The 19,506-nt window shown below is 44.1% G+C and overlaps 1 protein-coding gene across 2 annotated transcripts in view; it reads left to right on the top strand.

Moving 5' to 3' along the window:
* The window catches only part of ATR (ATR serine/threonine kinase), a 488,241-nt gene that overhangs the window by 321,561 nt on the left and 147,174 nt on the right, over positions 1 to 19,506 (top strand). For both annotated transcript variants that reach the window (XM_069213920.1, XM_069213921.1), the window contains exons 29-31: positions 1,907 to 2,071; positions 3,566 to 3,657; positions 10,222 to 10,313. In XM_069213920.1, the coding sequence (XP_069070021.1) occupies positions 1,907 to 2,071; positions 3,566 to 3,657; positions 10,222 to 10,313 (349 nt within the window). The remainder of the gene's footprint in view (positions 1 to 1,906; positions 2,072 to 3,565; positions 3,658 to 10,221; positions 10,314 to 19,506) is intronic.

The following is a 19,506-nucleotide window of genomic DNA, read 5'->3' on the forward strand; positions in this document are numbered from 1 at the left end:
GAGGGGTGAGGGGGTTGCAGTGTCAAAGTCTACTCAACACCTCACCTTGAATGGCCCCCCCCCCTTAAGAAACCACCTCCTCAGATTCGCACCGCTCCAGTGTCTCTTATGGCCAATTTTTGCTGTGATCGCGGTCACCATCTTGGGGTCAAGCGCTCTTCTTGCACGCCCCCTGCTGCCTGATTTCGGCATCTGGCGCCTCGGATTGTCTCCCCAGCCGCTCCCCCCGTACACTCCTCTGCTCCCGTGGACTCCAGGACTCAGATGCTAGGTCCGCGGGAGGTCCGGGGCATCAGGGAGGATTATGAGCCGGGATGGGGAGCACTCGTTTAGTGCTGCCGATCTGCCATCTTGCCGGCCACGCCCCCCAGCTCAAAGATACTTTAAGGGCAACATGTAGTCTGACCTAAATAGGTCACATGGCCCCCAATAACTCTTATGTAAGAGTAAAAACATCTAGATGTGAAATTTGCACACCATTGGGCACCATAATACTAGAACAATGAAGTAGATTAGGGCATTCAACTTAAAGTCCTGATGAATTGCCACAGACCTGTTCAGGGCTAATTGAGCATAAAACATGTTGACCTCATTTCAGAACCACACGCCTATCTCCACACTCTATTGGTTCACATTTATGTTTTGATCTTGGGTTGAGCGATCTCTGAGAATAAATCTCCAGTGACAGGGTTGTCCATAGCCAATGTTAGATCACATTCCATCCCTGTCTACCACACTTCCTTCACAACTTCATGAAAGGTTATCCTCATGCTGTCGACAACACCAGGCATACAGGTCCTAATAAGATGACCAGTAAAGAGGCCTGCTTTGAGGCCTGCTGGGTTTTGCAGCACCCACCCAGCTAAGAGCACAGCCCAGTGATAAAGCATACCTCCTTGAGGAGTGAGGGCTTGCGCATCTGAAAAGGTTTGTCCCAATGACCAACAGAAACTGTGCCACTGTCTCGAATTGGGATCCAGTGGACGAGTGGAACTGCAGGCGCAACAAAGGACCATCCCCACAGGAGGCTTAAGTTATATGACTACACCACATTAGTATAGCATACAAATAGGAGTTTCACTCATGATCTCAAACAAAGAAGACACCATAAGTAGTTGCCTCTAATTGTTCTACCCTTTATCTTAACACCTTGACTAGAAGCCATAGAAGAATGTGTGAAGAGAGGAGAGTGGCAATGTAGTGAATGAAGAGTGGTTTCATGACTTGGGGATTGGCCTATTCAATGGCAAAGCATTATCAGCATTATTTCAGTGGCAAAGAAGTATCAACATGAATGCAAAAGTGGAGTGCTTGACTGGGTGGTGGATAAAGCGATATACAGTACCCAGCGAGAGGGAAGCATGAAGATTCACTGAGTGTTAGTGGGGGAAAAAAGGGCTTGGAAAGTGCTGGGATAGAAGAAGGGACAAAGTTAAAGAGATGCCTGCCACAGCAGTTCAGGAGAGAGCATAGTATCACTACATTGTAAATGCAACTGGAAGTAAACAGTGTCAATAAGAATGGCAGCTATTTCAGTATGTAATGTCACAAGAAAGCCTTGCATACCCCCACTCTGAAATGGCATTGTTGCTTACCTTCTCTCTCCTGTACCTCCTCTCATTGGACACCAGTCAAAGATCGCTAGATGCTACTCCGCTAAGAAGAAGGATAATGGAGGAGAAAATAATCGCTTGAGCAAGAATTTTGTCTTGTAGACATTCTCTGGTCCTACGTCAATCCTGTTTTCTAACAGGCTATTAAATAGTCGATGAAAGGTTGATTAGAGCCAGGATTCACCAAATGATATACCTATCAATTTGTCACTGTCATTCACAAGATGAATTTTACTTCTGTTTGGAGCCCGTTTACTAATTTATTTTCCCTTCTGTCTTTTACTCATACTCAGAAACTGTATGCTGCCATGCATGAACCTGATGGAGTGGCTGGGGTGAATGCCATCCGAAAAGCAGAACCTTCTCTCAAAGAGCAGATCCTTGAGCATGAAAGTATTGGATTGCTCCGAGATGCCACAGCTTGCTATGACAGGGCTATTCAACTGGAGCCAGACCAGGTATGCTGCAAAACATCCTTAAACTATCTGATTAATGAAACTATGTTACAGATTTGTAACATTTAATATAGTTAGTGTAGTGTGTGTATTTGAACTAGTTTGAAAAGATGCTCTGTTATGTTTGCCTTTCTTACCATTTCCCCAAACCTTCTACCCACTTCTGCCCAGTCTTGGAGATAACAAATGAATTTTTCAACTATTCCAAGCAACAAGGAACTCCTAGTCATTCATTTGTGACTTACATGGACTCTTTCCTCCCACAGAGTATCTTCACTTTCTCCTCACTCATATCTTACTGAGCACGTACCATGTATTCTTGTATTCTATATCCTAACAGAAATGGAATGTATCAATCACTTCCACATTTAGCTGTCACCTCAGGAGCAGACACAAAATCATACTGCCCCCCCCGACCTCAGCTCACTACTCATAATGGGCTAGGCATCCTTTAACGGAGCTAGTCCCTCATGCTACTTGCTGGTGTAGCTGCAAATGAACACTACTCTCCACAGTTTGTCTCCCAGCCACAGCCCATATCTTTTTTCAGCATTTCATTGGACAAGCCTTCAGGTACTGCTGAAGTCATCCCCTAATTTCCACCTCCCAGCCATTTATTTTAATTCTTGCTCCACTTTGGAGCCAACAATAAACCACTTTGTCTCCAAGCTACATGCCTTTCACTTTAATCTCATTACTTCGGTCCCATTGTTTTTGTCTCAACTGACATGTTTACATTTTTGGACTGTTTGCAGTGTAATTGCACTGTGTAAAAGTCATTTAGTCTAACTGTATCAGATCAATAATTAAATGCATTAAAAATCCTTTTTTCAATATCTGAATAGGTGCAAGTTATTAAACGTAGTCGGTAGACATTTTCAACAGTGTCAAACTCAAAATGTATAGACCCTCCTTTAAATTATTTAATTCCAAGGTATATTGCACTTCTACTACATTTAGATAGATCTCCATAACACATTACTTTCTTCAAAGTATAGGCTTTCTGGAGAGATTGAATAAGTCAGTTTACACCCCCAGATTGCACGGGTGTCTATGTAATGCTGTGCAGTAACTTTCTTCAATGTTTGCACAAACCTAGTACAAACATTTGTGGGACACTTGCCTTGACATTTGTGTCTCATGGCCTCGACATACACAAACAGGTCATAAAGGCATATTAAGTGCAACTTTTTTGACACCTCAATATCAGTGTTTAAAGATATTTTAACCAATTAATGTAAGATATTAAAGCTCTAATTAGCCAGTAGTAGACTATTAGGAACAATACTGCCTGTAGTCATGTTGACTGGGATAAAACAATGCAATTTATTGTGATTGAGATGGAAATGCTAGACATGTTGTTATAGTTAAAAGTAATAAAGGCTAAAGTTAAACATTAATCTTGATTGTCATTGAGAAGCAACCTGGTGCTTAAATGTAATTAAATAAAAAAGTGCAGATAACTCAAAAGACCTCAACCCCTGTTTTTATGTGCAGATCATCCATTATCATGGTGTAGTGAAGTCTATGCTGGGTCTCGGCCAGCTATCTACTGTGATCACTCAAGTCAACGGTGTACTCGCCAACAGGTAATGATGTAATTGAGAGATGTGGAGCTATTTGGTAGGTTTTAAAGCCAAAGACTCAGAGCTGCCTGAGTAGTAGAAGGGGATGGGTCATTCAGCCTAACGCCCAAGCTTTAAAGTAAACCTGACTCCTGCCCTACACTTTTACCTCACCAGCAAGAAGGCAGTGCTCTAGATAACTGGAACTGAACATGAATCCAATCTGATCTTCTAGCTACAGATTCCTTACCTTTGAATTCTCCCAAAGTGTCAGACTGGGTTCCGAAGATTTTTCTGAGCAGTACCTGTGAGCCCCGGTAGGTGGCGTTGATCAGCTCCACGTCCATCGTCTGTGTCGTCCACGCCGGAAATGAAGTCTTGGTTCCTATATTGACGCCACCCAGGCGCACCATGGTCAGTTCTTTTCTTTCTGCGCCAGCCAGCACAGATCAGAGAGAGCTACCCCCTCAGTCATTTTTTGACCGTCCTTTTTTTACTTTTTGTCAAATCTTTTTGAGGTTTCCTCCTCCTAGTGTGTCGAGATGTTGTCACGAAAGACGTGTTTTAAAGCCCTGCTGATCCTGTCATGAGGCGATGTCGGTGACAGATCCATACCTCGTCTGCTTGTGGTGTTTGGAGCACAACCACAACCGGAAGTTGTGCTCCAAGTGCCGGGCTATGCATCCGAAGATTTTGAGGACGTGGTCCCTGAAGTTGATGGCGGTCTGGCACACGACTCTGCGACCAAAGGAAGGTTCCAGGACCAGCCATGGAGTCACAAGTCGTCATCGTCCATCCTCTGTGATTGGGTAAGTCGAGGAACAAGAAGGAAAGCAAGAAGTTGAAGCGGTCTTCAACTTCTCCTTGTCCGTGGTAACAAGGTAGCATCATCATTCTAGGCCTTGTTCTTTGGAGCCTGGGCCAACTCCGTGCCTCCCGTGTTTCAGGAAGCCGGCAACCCTCAGTGGCAGACAAATCTCTTGACAGAGGTACTGCAACTGGGAGCTTCCTCCTCCGAACCCCTTCTCCTGTTCAATGATGCCATCACAGACGTCCTTCTGGGGACCTGGTCCAAATGCAGGCCAGGTGCTCCTGTGAATAAGACGATTGCCGGTTGCCATCGCCTCGCACCTGGGAACCCAAGTTTCCTGACGCAACACCCTACCCCTGAGAGCTTGGTGGTGCAAGCCTCTCCTTCCCATGGCATGTTCCCGACCGCTCCCCTGGATGGGGAATCCAACTGGCTGGACTCACTTGGGAAGAAGATGTGTTCTTCCACCAGCCTGGATTTGTCTGTAAACACTGCATTCCTTTTGGGCTTTACAAGCTGTAGGACACAGTTGTGTAAGTGCTGCCACAGGTCCAGGAGGAAGCCTGGGCTGTATTCTCCCATGCTGTTGCCCATGGGAGAGATTCAGCGAAGTTCACAGTCCGATGTATACTGGACACGACCGACTCACTAGGCAGAGTGGTTCAACGACAGTGGCCCTGAGGCGCCACACCTGGCTGAGACCGTCCGGCTTTTCAGGAGATGTCCAAGCTTCCCTTATGGAGATGTCCTTCGATGGCACCCTTTTACTCTGGGACAAGGCAGATTCAACGCTCGATCGCTTTAAGGACTCTCAGGCTATGGCCATGTTTTTGGGCCTCGTGACGGCCTCCATTCCCCTCCATCTGCTTTTTGCTCCTTTCACGGCTACAAAAGGGGCTTCCAGCTATGCCAGTTCCCATTCAGCCACCGTGCTGCACATGCTCCCCAGCTTCTGCGTGGCTGAGGGCGTAAGACCCACCGACCTTGTGGGTCAGGTTGCCAGCAGTCTGGCCAGTCCACCCCCAAGTCCCCCACCCCTCTGTAGCGGCCTCTACCAAGATTCGCCATCACCTGCCCCACTGGCAATCCATTACTTTAGGCAGGTGGGTTTTGCAGATCGTCTGAAGGAGCTGCTACCTCCCCTTCAAGACTACACCTCCATCAATGCCACCACCCTATGACTGGATGACAGAGGATAATTTGTCCCTTTTCCACGAGGACGTTGTGCCTCTCCTAGCCAAGTGAGCCAGAAGTAGGCTGTGGTTGCTACTCCCACTACTTTCTGGTTTTCAACCTATTCTAGACCTACAAGCCCTCAGTCTCTTCCTCAAGAAGGAAAAGTTAAAAATGCTCATGTTGGCTCAGGTCTTCCCTGCACCCAGGAGACTGGATGGTAGCATTGGACTTGCAGGACACTTATTTTCACATCCTGTTCCTGCCTGCCCACAGATGTTACTTGCGGTTCATGGTCAGCCACAAGCACTTTCAGTTTATCGTGTTCTCCTTTGGCCTTACCAGCACCCCTCAGGTGTTCACCAAGGTGATGGCGGTGGTTGCATCTCATCTGCGGAGATCAGGGGTATCAGTCTTCCTCTGTCTTGATGGTTAACTGTTGAAGGCGGGCTGGTTCCAGGCTGTCATCTCCCATCTCCAGGCTTTGGCAAACCTCCTGCAATCCCTGGGGTTCACTATAAATATGCTGAAGTCACACCTAACTCCCTCTCAGATGCTCCCTTTCATAGGAGCTCTTCTTGAGACGGTGCATTTTCTGGCTTATCTTACCGTGCAGCGAGTCCATGATATTCAGGCTATGATACCCATGTTCCAGCCTCCACCTTGATTTCGGTGAGACTGACTCCGAGGCTGCTGGGCCTCATGGCCTCCTCCATCCTGCTGCTGACACATGCCAAATGACATATGCAGCATCAGGGGAATCTCTCCGACATGATCCAGATCTCAGAGGGAACTGCAAGAGACCTCCTTTGGTGGTTAACAAACAGCGATTGGGCCAGAGGCAGAACTCTCTTCCTTCAGCACCCAGATCTGACAGATATGCCACTCCTGGTATTGGGTGACCATCTGGGAGAGGTGGAGATTAGAGGAATCTGTTCTCCAGCTGAAGCAAGTCTCCACAATAGCATGCTGGAGCTCCGTGCGATTCCACTGACATTAAAAGCCTTTCTCCCCTCTTTCAAGGGAAAGTTAGTGCAGGTGTTCACGGACAACACCACTGCCATGTGATACTGCAACAAGCAGGGTGGGGTGGGGTCGTGCACCCTTTTTCAGGAGTCTCTTCGTCTCTGGACATGGCTGGAACAGCAGGGCATATCCTTAGTGGTTCAACATCTGGCGGTCTCTCTGAATGCCAGAGTGGACATACTCAACCGAAAATGCCTAGCTTATCACAAATTTTGTCTCTCCATCCGGAGGTGGTGCAAGGTCTCTTTCAACAGTGGGGGAGCCTTGGTTAGATCTGTTAGCCTCTGCCGAGAAAGTGCAAAGTCAGAAGGTTTTGCACTCTGGAGTTTCTAAGATGTCTCAAGTGGCATCCAGGCCCTCCTGTATGCCTTCCACCCATGCCACTCCTGCCCAGAGTTTTCAAGAAGATCAGGGACAACCGGGCCCAAGTTTTCTTGCGGCTCTGGACTGGGCATGGAGAGTTTGGTATCCCGAGCTGTTGAGCATTTCCATCGATACTCTGATCAGACTTCCCCTTCGGGAAGATCTTCTGTCACTGCAGCAGGGGAGGGTTCTTCACCCGAGCCTGTCCACTTTTTGCCTTTTTGCATGGAGATTGAGCTGCGGCAGTTGGAAGCTTTTGACCTCTCTCCTGAAGTCTGTAATGTCATCTTGGCAGCCAGGCGTCCCTCGACCAAAACGGTATATGCCTGTCTTTGAATGTAATTTGTGGCATGGTGCTCAGACAAGTCTATTGACCCCCTTTCTGCTCCTCTTTCTGAGGTTCTACTGTTCATTCTTTCCCTTGCCCAACAGGGCTCTGCTTTGGGCACTCTTAAAGGCGGTTTGTCTCATATTTCAGTTTTTTTGTGGTTGCCTCACCAGCCCCTCTTATTTAAGTCTCCTATTGTACATAGGTTCTTCAAGGGTCTTACTCATCTCTTCCCTCCATCCCCATTCATTATGTCCCAGTGCGATCTTAATTTAATTTGCGTTCCCTTCGAGACTCTTCACAACTGTCACCCTAGGCTTCTTGCATTGAATACAGCCTTCCAGAGTGAGCGAGTTGCAGGCCTTAATATCTAAGCCGCCCTACCTTTCTGTCTATCCTGACAAAGTGGTGCTTCGCACTAGGGTTTCTTTTCTGCATTTTCATGTAGGTCAATCTATCACCTTGTCTACTTTTTACCCACACTCCCACATCTTTGTAAGAAAGATTCCACCCCCTGGACCCAAAAAGAGCATTGGCATTCTACTTTGATTGTACAAAATTCTAGAGTGGATGTCCGGCTCTTCGTGGTTTGTGTGGGTGTGAAGAAAGATCCGGCTATGCAGAAGCAGACCATCTCCAGATGGATCATACTCTGCATTAAGACCTGCTACGCACTGGTTAAAAAGTAACCCCCTGAGGGTCTGTGAGCTCATTCTACCAGAGCAAAAGCTGTGACCACCGCATTAGCACGTGGAGTTCTGGTTCTGGACATCGGTCAGGCAGTGATGTGGGTGTCTGTGCACACATTTACCAAACACTGTGGCCTAGACAGTCAGGTCCGTATGGATGCCCACTTTGCCCGTTCGGTCCAGCATGGCTTTCTTGTTTGAAATTGGTTTGCAGACCCACCACCGGGCACTGTATTGCTTGAGTATCTATTCAGCGGTAACGACTATATCTAGCTGCGAATTCTTTACTGACCAACCTATCCTCCCCACTCTGCAAACTGATTTATTGGGACAGGGACTTTCAGGTCCCTAGTTTTGACACACCAGTGATCAGTGTTCTTCATGGCTCTACGTTTCAAGCGTGGAAAGTTTTGAAAAGGAACTGCTATCGGTGCGTCTGGTAGGCGCCTATTAAGGAACCACAACTTCATTGTTAGTGTGGACGCTGCCACCGATGGACACAGAGCTGATCAACGCCACATGCCAGCTTGCAGGGATATTGCTCACAGAAAGTCTTTGGTTCCAGTCTGATCCCTGGGAGAACTCAAAGGTAGGGAATCTGCAGCTAGATATAGTCTCTACCAGATAAGGCATTATTGAAGGTAAGTAACTTGTCCTTCTGATAAATTGTATTATTTGGCCCCACTCGGGAGTTCATGACACATTCACCAGGGACTCCACTCAAGAATGGAAAAAATAAATCATCTGCAAATTGTGAAACAAGAGATTCTGAATGGGCAATAGCACAGGGCCCCATAGGCAAATTCGATCAATAGGTATAATTGAAATATTTCTGCCCAATGCCTGTTATGCACAAACCTCCCAAAAAAGCTGGTAGATTAACTTAAAACTTCAACTTTAGCCACCAGGTCTACTAAATTCCATGTGTACAGACCAGTCCTGGTTTGCATATTTCGTCAAAGAATCACCAATAATCTCTTGTTATGAGATGACCGAAAAGGCTTATCATGACAAGCGAAGCTGTTAATAGCGTTTGTCTAACTTTTGTCTAACTTTGGACTTGGTCCAGTCACAAACATGAAGTTAACTTGGGGCTGCAAGCGAAGAAGCTCACCTTACGTAATCATCACCACTAATTTTATGAGATAATTTAATTATATGAATGCTCATTGTACACAGTATCCCACAAGATGGAAGTCTTATGGAATGTAAGAGGGGAAAAAAAAGCAGAGGGAGATAAAATAAACTGATTCTAGATGGATGGTGGAGAGGTTGATAGGCTTTACATCAGTGGTTCTCAACCTATTGACTTCTGTCGGCCCCCACTTTTATCATTATTGGAACCCAAAGCCCCCCACTGAATCATTATTGGAATCTGGCGACCCCCCACTGAGTCATTACTGGAAGCCGGGAACCCCGACCTAAACATAGTTGATGATTTTGAATCACAAAACAAAACACAAAAAATACAGAAACAAACATTCCATCAAACACATACACAAATGATAACACATTTTATTTAATTTGCAAACAAATATAAATAAAATCTTTAATTTTAATAGGAAGGTCGGTGCTTTTCTAAATTCAATTGAAGCCACACATTGTCCGTTCTATATTCTGTTTGATGCACCTGCACTGCTCCCACGTATCAACCTGAGGATACTAACTCAATTTTTAGCCTCCAATTTCAAATTCTGACATTTTCAGTACTTTTTAAACTTTTCAATTGTATATTTAGCCTCTTTATGTGTATAGACTTTATTAATCTGTGTGAAGGCTTCACGGACTGCCAGGGGTCCCCGGACCACAGATTGGGAACCACTGCTTTACATAATTAAGTCTTCAAGTTGAAAACAAACACTGATGTGCAGTTTATAGTGGAAGCCAAAGTGAAATAATAACGTTAATAATTTATACCCTTTGCTTTGTGTAATCAATACTATTTTGTTATATGAGGGTTTTCCTTGACTAGAAGGAACCCATATTAGTACCTTAGAAAGCTTTTTGTTTGATCAGATCAGTAGACATGTATCTGATTTGTAGCATGTATATGTATATTTGCGCAGAATTACCTTCTTCACTTCTAGAAAGTTCTCTTTATTACTCCAGACTTGTCACCTGAAGGCACGTATTTCCAGTGCACAAATGTTCTTGTCTGAAAACAGATCCTGATGATTTACCTTCATATCTTGCCTTAGGTCAGAGTGGACAGCTGAATTAAACACTTACAGGGTAGAGGCCGCCTGGAAACTAAGCCAGTGGAATCTGGTGCAAGATTACTTGGCTGCAGGTAAACTCCCCTGTCAATGATGTCATCTGAAAATGTGTTTAGGTTAACATAGTAATTGCTTGATGCAACCAGTGGTGATCTTGCTCTACAGGATTTAAGGTCTTATTTGGATTGTGTCAAAAAAGGAATATCCTCCATAAACTAGGTAATGTTACGTTCTGCAACACTTGAAGATCATCACAATTGAAGGGGATCCTTCGAGTTTTCAAGCGCAAATCATCAACTGTCTTCCATGGGAAATGCTTAACCAGGGGATCACTCGCCATAGATTGGTTAACTGTTCATCATTGGGATCCCTGCCTTATTTAGGGTGCGCGTCTGGTGATGATTTTTCCTTTTTTGCTTCCATGATACAAGTTATGGTGGGTGCAATCAGAAAAAAACAAAAATGTGCATGAGAAGCTGAGAGAAAACTTCCTGTGTATCAGTTTGTTTCTGAAAAGAAAAATAGGAAAGGGCGAGCTAATGTAGCATGACTTTGCATGACCTAGCTGTTTGCCTAGAACTGCATTTACCACCATGTCGGCGGTAACATTTTTCACATAATATCCCAGACATAATGGCAATATATCTGTGAACGGCAAGTGGTACGTCACTATGTGATCTCATATGTGCGCAGCTCGAGCGTGCATGGATGAATTTTTCAGAGCATTGATTCATCACTGGTATGGGAAAAGTTGTTCTGTGGCAATAGTGAGTGGAAGGGGCGTTCACTGAAGAGCATACATCACAACATTTTGTTGTTTTGGAAAGAGATGAGAAGTTGTTAAGTCACTAGGGAAAGGGATGCCATCAAAGAAGCTAGTCACGCCTCTGTTATCACAGGAGAAAAATGTGTTTACCATTACAAATAACATGGATAAAGATGCTGTTTTGTACGGAAGACACGTAAATGCCAGAATGTGTGTTAGAAGTAGAGGTGCTTTTGTTCATGCTGTCATGACTGTGCGGAATGAGTATACATTTGCTTACTTGTTGTGAAGGGTAACACTATATATACTAGAGACAGAGTTGCCACCTTATATATATTCTAGGAATAGAGGCACTGTGAGTTGTTAAGCTGTGTTAAATAAGTTATCATTTAAACAAGCAATTTAGTGTGTCTGCCTCACAGGCACACACGTGTTCCAGGACTATTGGTGCCGTAGTTTACAGTAGTTGTGGGTGCCTTGATTTATGGGAGTGCAAGGGAGTATAATTTATTCCTGTAAGCCATTAGCATTTATAGTAGAGAGTAGTCTTGACTGCTTTCAGTGACCTTGCGCAGTTGGAACTAAGTGAAGAGAAGTGTGGTTTCTCTGGCTACATATGTGAATGGAGACCACAAGCGAGTCTCTGAGAGCAGAAGGGTTCTTTGGGCCCTCACTGTGGCAGAAGGGAGGTCTTACACTTACAAGCTTCTGATATGCTACTGTTGCTTGGAAAAACTTGCACCCAGCTGTGGCTCATACAGTCTTCAAACTAGCCTATAGGACAGGTGTGGCCAAATAATGAAGGTCCTGATAATCTGAGTACAGCCCACCCACGTCAATGCAAATCTCAAGAAAGTTGTAGGAAAAGAACAGAAATTGCAGAGGATGGGTGGAAATGCCTAAAAGCTGTCTACTCCTTTATTGTCCAAACCGCGCAGCCTCAACAGTGACCATAATAGGTTGCTCAAATCTCGGTTCCCTCCACACCACCATCTCATGGTACTATTCACCAAAACCCATATGTTTCATCTGATAACTCTGTAGCTAGGGTTCCTTAGTAAATGTTCTAGTTAACATCACGCAAGATGTGTACATTTTATCATGTTTTGTTTACATTTCATCATAAAATAACACTCTTCAGATGGAAGTCTGCTTATCATCTCTACATGATACTAATCATTCTATCCAAGGTTTTTCTGATTATGATGCAATCTGTATTCAGGTTAACAAGCTATGGTTATTTCAATTTGGCTTGTACAATACATTTCCTTTCCCCAATTAATATGTCAGTAGTATCTCCTTTTTCTAATTTCTTGGTATAATCTTAAGAGAAATAGTTACTGCTGCAAAGATGTTGTATCTTGATTTATCCAAAAAAGATTAAAGGTTAAACTATTCTAGTAATAATGCAGAGACAATTTTTTTTACAAGAGGTCTGGTGGAAGACCATTCCTTCCTTTTATAGTAGTTATTCTTTATTGTGTGCTTAGTAAAATTCTTACAAAGCACATCTTACAGTGCACAGATTGATTCATTATAATATTTTACACATTTGCTTAATACAAATATAATAAACACAGAAACTAAAGAATTATTACAAATTTAAAGAACATGTGTGCTCATGAACATGATCTACATTACCAAAGATACCACTAATTCATTAAATGCAATACCAAGAAGTTACCCAGTCTGCTAATTTTTTGATCTAATGGCGAATTAAAACATAAAGCAACTGCATCATTTCAAGACCTAATTTCTCTCAGTGAGAAATATTTGGCACAGCAAATTGTCTTGCTTTCAGCAGGGAAAGTGGGATATCAAGTTCTGCATCACATTGTCTCATGCATCTGGACATAACTTGCATAAATCACTCAGACTCTTGGATGATTCCACCTAGTTCTGAGTTCGCTGTTTGGTAATAATAAGAACCTTAACATGATTTTTCTGATAGAGACTTCTAGCCACAGATTTCGCACATTTTGAATATTCCCCAAGTGTCCGACTGGATCCAGAAACATTTTTCTAGTACTTCTGCAACTCAGAAGGTGGCACTGTTTAGCTCTGCACTAATGGTTAATCCATAAGGTCACCAGGGCACACCAACCAGTTTGCACAATGTCCATATACTGAAATATTCTATAACAAATTCAGCATTCTCACCACTTTTGGCATGGATATGAGAGGCTTATCATGGCCCATTTTTCGTCACAAACTCCATTGAACTTTTACAACTGTTGACAGACGCTTGTAGAATATTTCAAGTATGATTTTTCATTAGACTTTGCCGCTATCCTCCACGTTATATGCCTAGAGAAAGTCTGGATACGAAACACGTGTCGGCTGCTTTCTTGGATGTTACATATGTTGGAAAGAATAAATCTCATGAAATCATAGGACGTTTCTAAGACTTTAATTGAGTTACTTGCTCTCATATATGGACTCTCTGCAAACTGGTTGGTGTGCCCTTGTGACCTTAAACATTAACCTTGGTTGGGTGGTTTTCCAGTCAATGTAACACACACCCCTTGGTGGTTGGGTGTGCATACCAGTGTGGCACCCATTTAAAGGATTACCACAATATTTTGGACATTACTTTCCCAGCTACTATATGGACGTTTGGGAAGTGCGAATCTGATAACACAACCACCTTCTTCTATATGATCCATTCTGGGCATGGTTTGGTTTCATGCCATTCCCCCGGAAAAGAGTCCAGGACATTGAAACTATGATCCTGATCTTTCATCCTCAGTCCTAGAGCTCATTGAGGTCGTTCCCTTCCCCCCTCCCTTCCCCCGAGGCATCTAGGACTGATTGCATCCTACAGGTCAAGCACACCAGCTCGCATATGCAGGCTCTGCAGCGGGATCTGAAGTCCCAGTGGTCCCAACATCGAGGGGACCTCCCCGACCACGTCCAGATTTCGGAGGAAACCTGGTGGTTCACGGTCATAAATGATGTCCTCAAACATGTCATGAGTTATGTAAAATGTGAGGTCATAAGCAGTGCCCGGAGGGGTGCAATTATGGTTAGCTCTGCTAACTCTAACTGGTTAATGTCTGTTTTTTTTTAGTTCAAAACAATGTTTTCACTGACATTCACGAAACGTTATTTTAACTTTGTTTTTTTCAGTCAACTAAATATATGTGTGTGTGTGTGTGTTTGTATATATATGTGTGTATATATGTATATGTATATTTATGTATATGTGTGTGTGTGAATAGATGTGTGTGTGTATACGTATATGATATAGTCACCAGTAGGTAGTTATAGTTAGGACCTAGTTTCCATAGGTAAAGCGTTTTTTGTTTTGCCAATAACTTTGGTGCCATTTGATGAATCTTCACAAAATTTTCAAAACTAGTACGCAACTCACTTCAGCTGCTGTCTGGGAAGATTCAAAGTGATTTCATTTCATTCGTCAAGCAGGGGCAGAGAAAAAGGGACAGTCCCAGAATGCAATTTCCCAGGGATATTTTAGACACAACTACTGCCTGAATCACTGGAAGAAATTACACCAAATTTGGCAGAAAACTAGTTCTTGGTCCAGAAAGCATGCTTTTTTGTAATTTAATGTAAATCCGTTCAGTAGTTTTTGAGATATTAAAGGAAAAAGAAATATAGATATCCAAGAATGCGAATCCTCTCGCCAAAGTGTTTGAGGGAAATCTGTTAATAAAATAAGACAGATCAATTTGACAAAGTAATATAGGTTTGATTGATTTTCAGCTGGAAATGACAGGCAGTCTCAACATAGAGGCCATGACTGAAGTTCAAAGTTCTAGTTCACAAGCAGTGGCATTTATACTGTAAAAAACACAAAAAACTACAGTCACAAGTTCAGCATTGAAGTACGCAAGAACAAGCAGTACAGATAAGATAATAGGGGAGAGGTACCTCTTGAAAAGAGCACATGCACAATTATTGGTCACCTCATTAGTGGGTAAGTAACATTGATTTCTTTCAACATCTCTATCTTTCTGCACGACAAGTGATTATACGTTACATGATGCTCACGATAGCCCTGTCTTGTGCAAATGCATATCTGACCCTTACACAGTTCCCCTCACCAAGATATGAATGAATTGTGGATTTTAGGACCCTTGTACAAAGGCAGGATACACCCTTTTATTTCACCCTGTACGTGCTAAGTGAATGAGGAACCAGGAAAGATTAGACCCCCACCCGGGGTCTCCTTCCCAACAGTGGAGGGACACCCTTGTCCTCAGGGTCAGTTTAGCAGAGAGTACACAAATCAAGCAGAGTCACCAACTGGAGGAATAAAGAGAAGTTTATTACATGGATTATAGCTCGAGCTAATACAGAGTCCCAGGACAGTCAAGTGACTATCCTACGGAGGCTGCCCCTTCACTCTGGGGCACCCAACCTTATATACACACAAAACTGCTTAGTCAGAGGACAGCTCCACCCCTATCGTATTCAAGGTCCTCTGTGGCCTTCAGAATATTTCAGGGATACACGTGTGGTGGGAGAAGGTACAGATGCAGCTGGCAGGAGGTGGCAACGACCTGTACAAACTTGTTCTGGCAGTTACTGATTAAGCACGACAATTCTCTGAACTGTAATTGGAAAAAGTAATATGGCAGCGATAAGCAGATTGCAGCCCAAGGCTGCGAGCACAAGGTCAATCATCAAAGTTCAGGAGGTTTGTCGAGCACATGGCAACATAATAAAGATAAACAGATGCCTAGCAGCTATGGTGTATGATTAACTTTATGTACATTTTCTCAATCCCTCCTTTTGCCATTGTGAGGCAAGTTTGAACATCATTCAGTGTCTATGTTAATGGACATAAGGTCTTTTATCTCCTGCTCAAGGGACAGCATAGTCGTGTGTTGAGGAGGGCGAACAGGCCAGGGGGCAAGGGATGCCATACAGCAACCGCACAAAGCAGGTAGGCACTGTACACAAAGACAACAGGTGAGGAATACAGCAGCAAGCACAAAAAGGAATATTAGTATCTTCCAGCCCCATTGGGAAATCAAGCCCCAAAACCAGTCGGTCAAGGACCATGTTCCTTCGTCTTGGTGTATTGTGGAAGCTATCATATGCAACCTTCTTTGCACGGAACCCGGTAGCAAGCCACATATCCAACAATTTGTTCTATTTACAGCCAGCTGATGTTGATGTAAGATAGATATGAAGGTATTGTTTTCATATTCCTTACGTCGTCCTTCCTCATGGGGTGGTAAGGAAACATGGCTGTGTTATGGAGGCAGTGGCGTAGTTGGTGAGACCTCTGAGTCAGAATCATGTATTACCCTCCCAATGCAGGACAGAAGTACCAAAAATAGTATTGTTATGGTGAGACAAGCGATACGTGGGCCTAATAGTCTTTTTAAATTACTTATTTTCTTCTTTTTCCTCTTGTCTTTTTCTATAACACCCATTTCTCTTTATTGCTTGTCCCACTAGCAGTTCAGTCCAACCTAGGTGCTGCCCGTGACTGGTGGTTGCTTCACTGTGGGGTGATTCCAGCAGTCCTATTGACACACTCTGGTCCGCCCCGACAGTCAAAATCACGGCCCTGCAGCTATCGTCAGACTTAATACAGGGGACAAGCAATCAGTTCATTGTTCATTTTCTTATTTTCGTGGGCGGAAATTGTATCTTGTGGACTGTGGTATGGTATGGTCAGGAAACAATTGTTCGGTGTGACCAAAATCTGAGGGCACCTCCTGCAGCACACTGTCGTTCTGTTTTTTATCACTCTGCGTAGTGTTGCTGAAATGGTCCTCAGTAGTCGGGTGGTCACCACTTTTTATTTCATCAGAGGGTACGAGTAGGGGTACTTTCTTACAGTGGGATGCATGTATCCAATTCTTAGCTCCTTCGACTTTAACTGCTGTTCGAGTAGCAAGGAGGACTTGTCGCGGACCTTTCCATCGAGGTTCGAGACTCTTTTTCCGCTGGAAATTCTTTGCGAGGCCCCAGTCTCCAGGTAGTATCTTGTGGCCTGGATCAGTGGATACAGATGGGAGTGCTTCACGCACCTGTTGGTGAATAGAACGCAAAGAATTAGTGAGTTCATTTAAATAGTCCATCAAAACAGGATGTTCTAGTTCTGAGTACTTGTGAGGTCGAGGGACCCCCCAGACATTTGCTGGCCTACCCATCACTATCTCCTGGGGTGACAACCCTGATCTAGAGTGAGGAGTCATCCTGACAGACATTAAAGCCAGGGGCAGTGCGTCCGGCCACCGTATACCGCGTTCTGCGCATATTTTTGACATCTTCAATTTAAGTGTGCCATTATATTTTTCAACTAGTCCTGCTGACTGGGGGTGGTTAGCTGCATGAAACTTCTGGCGGAGGCCCAACCCTTCACACACCCTTTTCATCACCTGCCCTACAAAATGACTCCCATTATCTGACCAGACACACCTTGGGACCCCAAACCGTGGGAAGAACTCCTTCAGAAGTACCTTTGCGGTGGTAAGGGCAGTATTATCTGTAGTAGGGTAGGCTTCTACCCACTTACTAAACATACATACCACTACTAAGACATATTTCAAGTTGTTACACCTTTCCATCTCAATATAATCCATTTGTAGTACTTCAAAGGGATACGTTGGTGGTGAAAAATGCCCAGCGGGGACTGAGGCACCCTTCCCTATGTTATGTTGTAAACAAATCATGCAGGATTGAACCAGTTGGTCAGCTACTCTTCTGATATTTTTATTAGACCAAACCGGATCAAGCAAATCACAAATGCTTTTCGCACTAACGTGTGCAGGACCATGGTCCATAGTCACTACTGGCAGAACGAATGCATCGGGTAACATCCATCTTTCCCTCTGTGACAGATCTGTCCAGCACAGCGTATTTTCATCTAACTTGGCCTTCCCTTCTTCCCATTCCTTTCTCACTCTGTTCAGTTGCCTCATCCTGTATCTTCCTGACACTCTCTACCGTGTTCCCAAATATTTCATGGGGACGAACCTTCTCTGTACTATCTACCACATACATGTGTCCTGTCTTTGCATACGCTGTATCTTTTGCTGTCTGATCGGCTAGGGCGTTGCCCCGTCCAGTTTCATCTGTCACCTTTTTGTGTGCACTACACTTCATGATAGCCATTGTTTTGGGCAACGCCAGGGCAGAAAGTAAGTTAGTTATAAGGGTCCCATGTTGAATACGTGTCCCATGTGAAGTGAGGAATCCTCGTTCTGCCCACAAGCGACCAAAATTGTGTGCTACGCCAAATGCATACTGACTATCCGTGTAAACATTCACATTAAGCCCTTTACTTAACTCACAGGCTCGTGTTAGAGCTATTAATTCTGCGGCCTGAGCAGAGTTATGTGGTATTCTAGCTGTTTCAACTACAGTGGTAGCTGTTGTAACTGCATAGGCTGCAGAGGTAGTGCCATCGGGTAGCTTAATGCATGAGCCATCTACGTATAATATGCCATCAGGGTCTTTCAGTGGAGTGTCCTGTAAGTCCACTCTCCCTTTTGTTTCATCCTCCGTCCGGAGAATGCAGTCATGTATGTCATCATAAGAATCTTCAGTTTTTTCAGTAATTGGCATTAAAGTGGCAGGATTGAGCGTGTTGCACCTTTTTAATGTTATATAACTAGCTAAAAGTGTCAGTTCATAAGTAGTTAATCGTGCATTAGTAAGATGCTGTGTTTTTGTTTTGTTTAATAGTGCGTCAACAGTGTGTGGGACCAACAGGGTGAGGGGTGAATCCATGACTAGCCCGGCCGACTGGCGCACTGCGACCGCTGCAGCGGCTACTGCCCGTAGACAGCTCGGGAGTGCACGGGCCACTGGATCCAGTAGGGCCGAAAAGCACAGGGGCGTTGTTTTCCGCCATGCTCTTGGGTTAACACTGATAGTGAACATCCATTTCTCTCGCTCACATATAACTGAAAATCTTTGCGATAATCAGGCGTACCCAGTACAGGTGCTGTGCAGAGTGTATTTTTCAATTCATCAAAACCAGAATGAAAATCATCATTTCATTCAATCTTTTCAGGACAATCTTTGTGGGTGAGATGCAAAAATGGTTTTATCAAAAGAGAATAATTAGGAATCCATTGACGACAGAAGGAGGTAATACCTATAAAGGCCCTAACGTCGCTCTGTGTCCTTGGAACCGGTATGTCTCGCATAGCTTGTATTCTCTCAGCCGTTAACGTACGTCCCTCCTTAGACAGGAGGCGTCCTAGGTATATAACCTCCTGTTTACAATATTGCAATTTGGAGAGGGAGACCTTATGGTGATGGTGTGCTAAATGTTTCAATAAGGCTACAGTATCTGTTTGACAATTTTGTTCTGAAGTGGATGCTATTAAAAGGTCATCCACATATTGAACCAGCGTCGAGGAGCAAGGAAAAACAAGGGCATCTAATTGACCCTTGAGGGCCTGGCTAAAAATGCTAGGCGATTCAGTATAGCCTTGTGGAGCGCGACAGAACCGGAAACTGCGACCACCCAGTGAAAACCCAAAGATGTGTCTACTATCTGGATGAAT

This window comes from Pleurodeles waltl, chromosome 11, assembly GCF_031143425.1.
Source record: "Pleurodeles waltl isolate 20211129_DDA chromosome 11, aPleWal1.hap1.20221129, whole genome shotgun sequence".
In the NCBI taxonomy this organism is placed as follows: Eukaryota; Metazoa; Chordata; class Amphibia; order Caudata; family Salamandridae; genus Pleurodeles; species Pleurodeles waltl.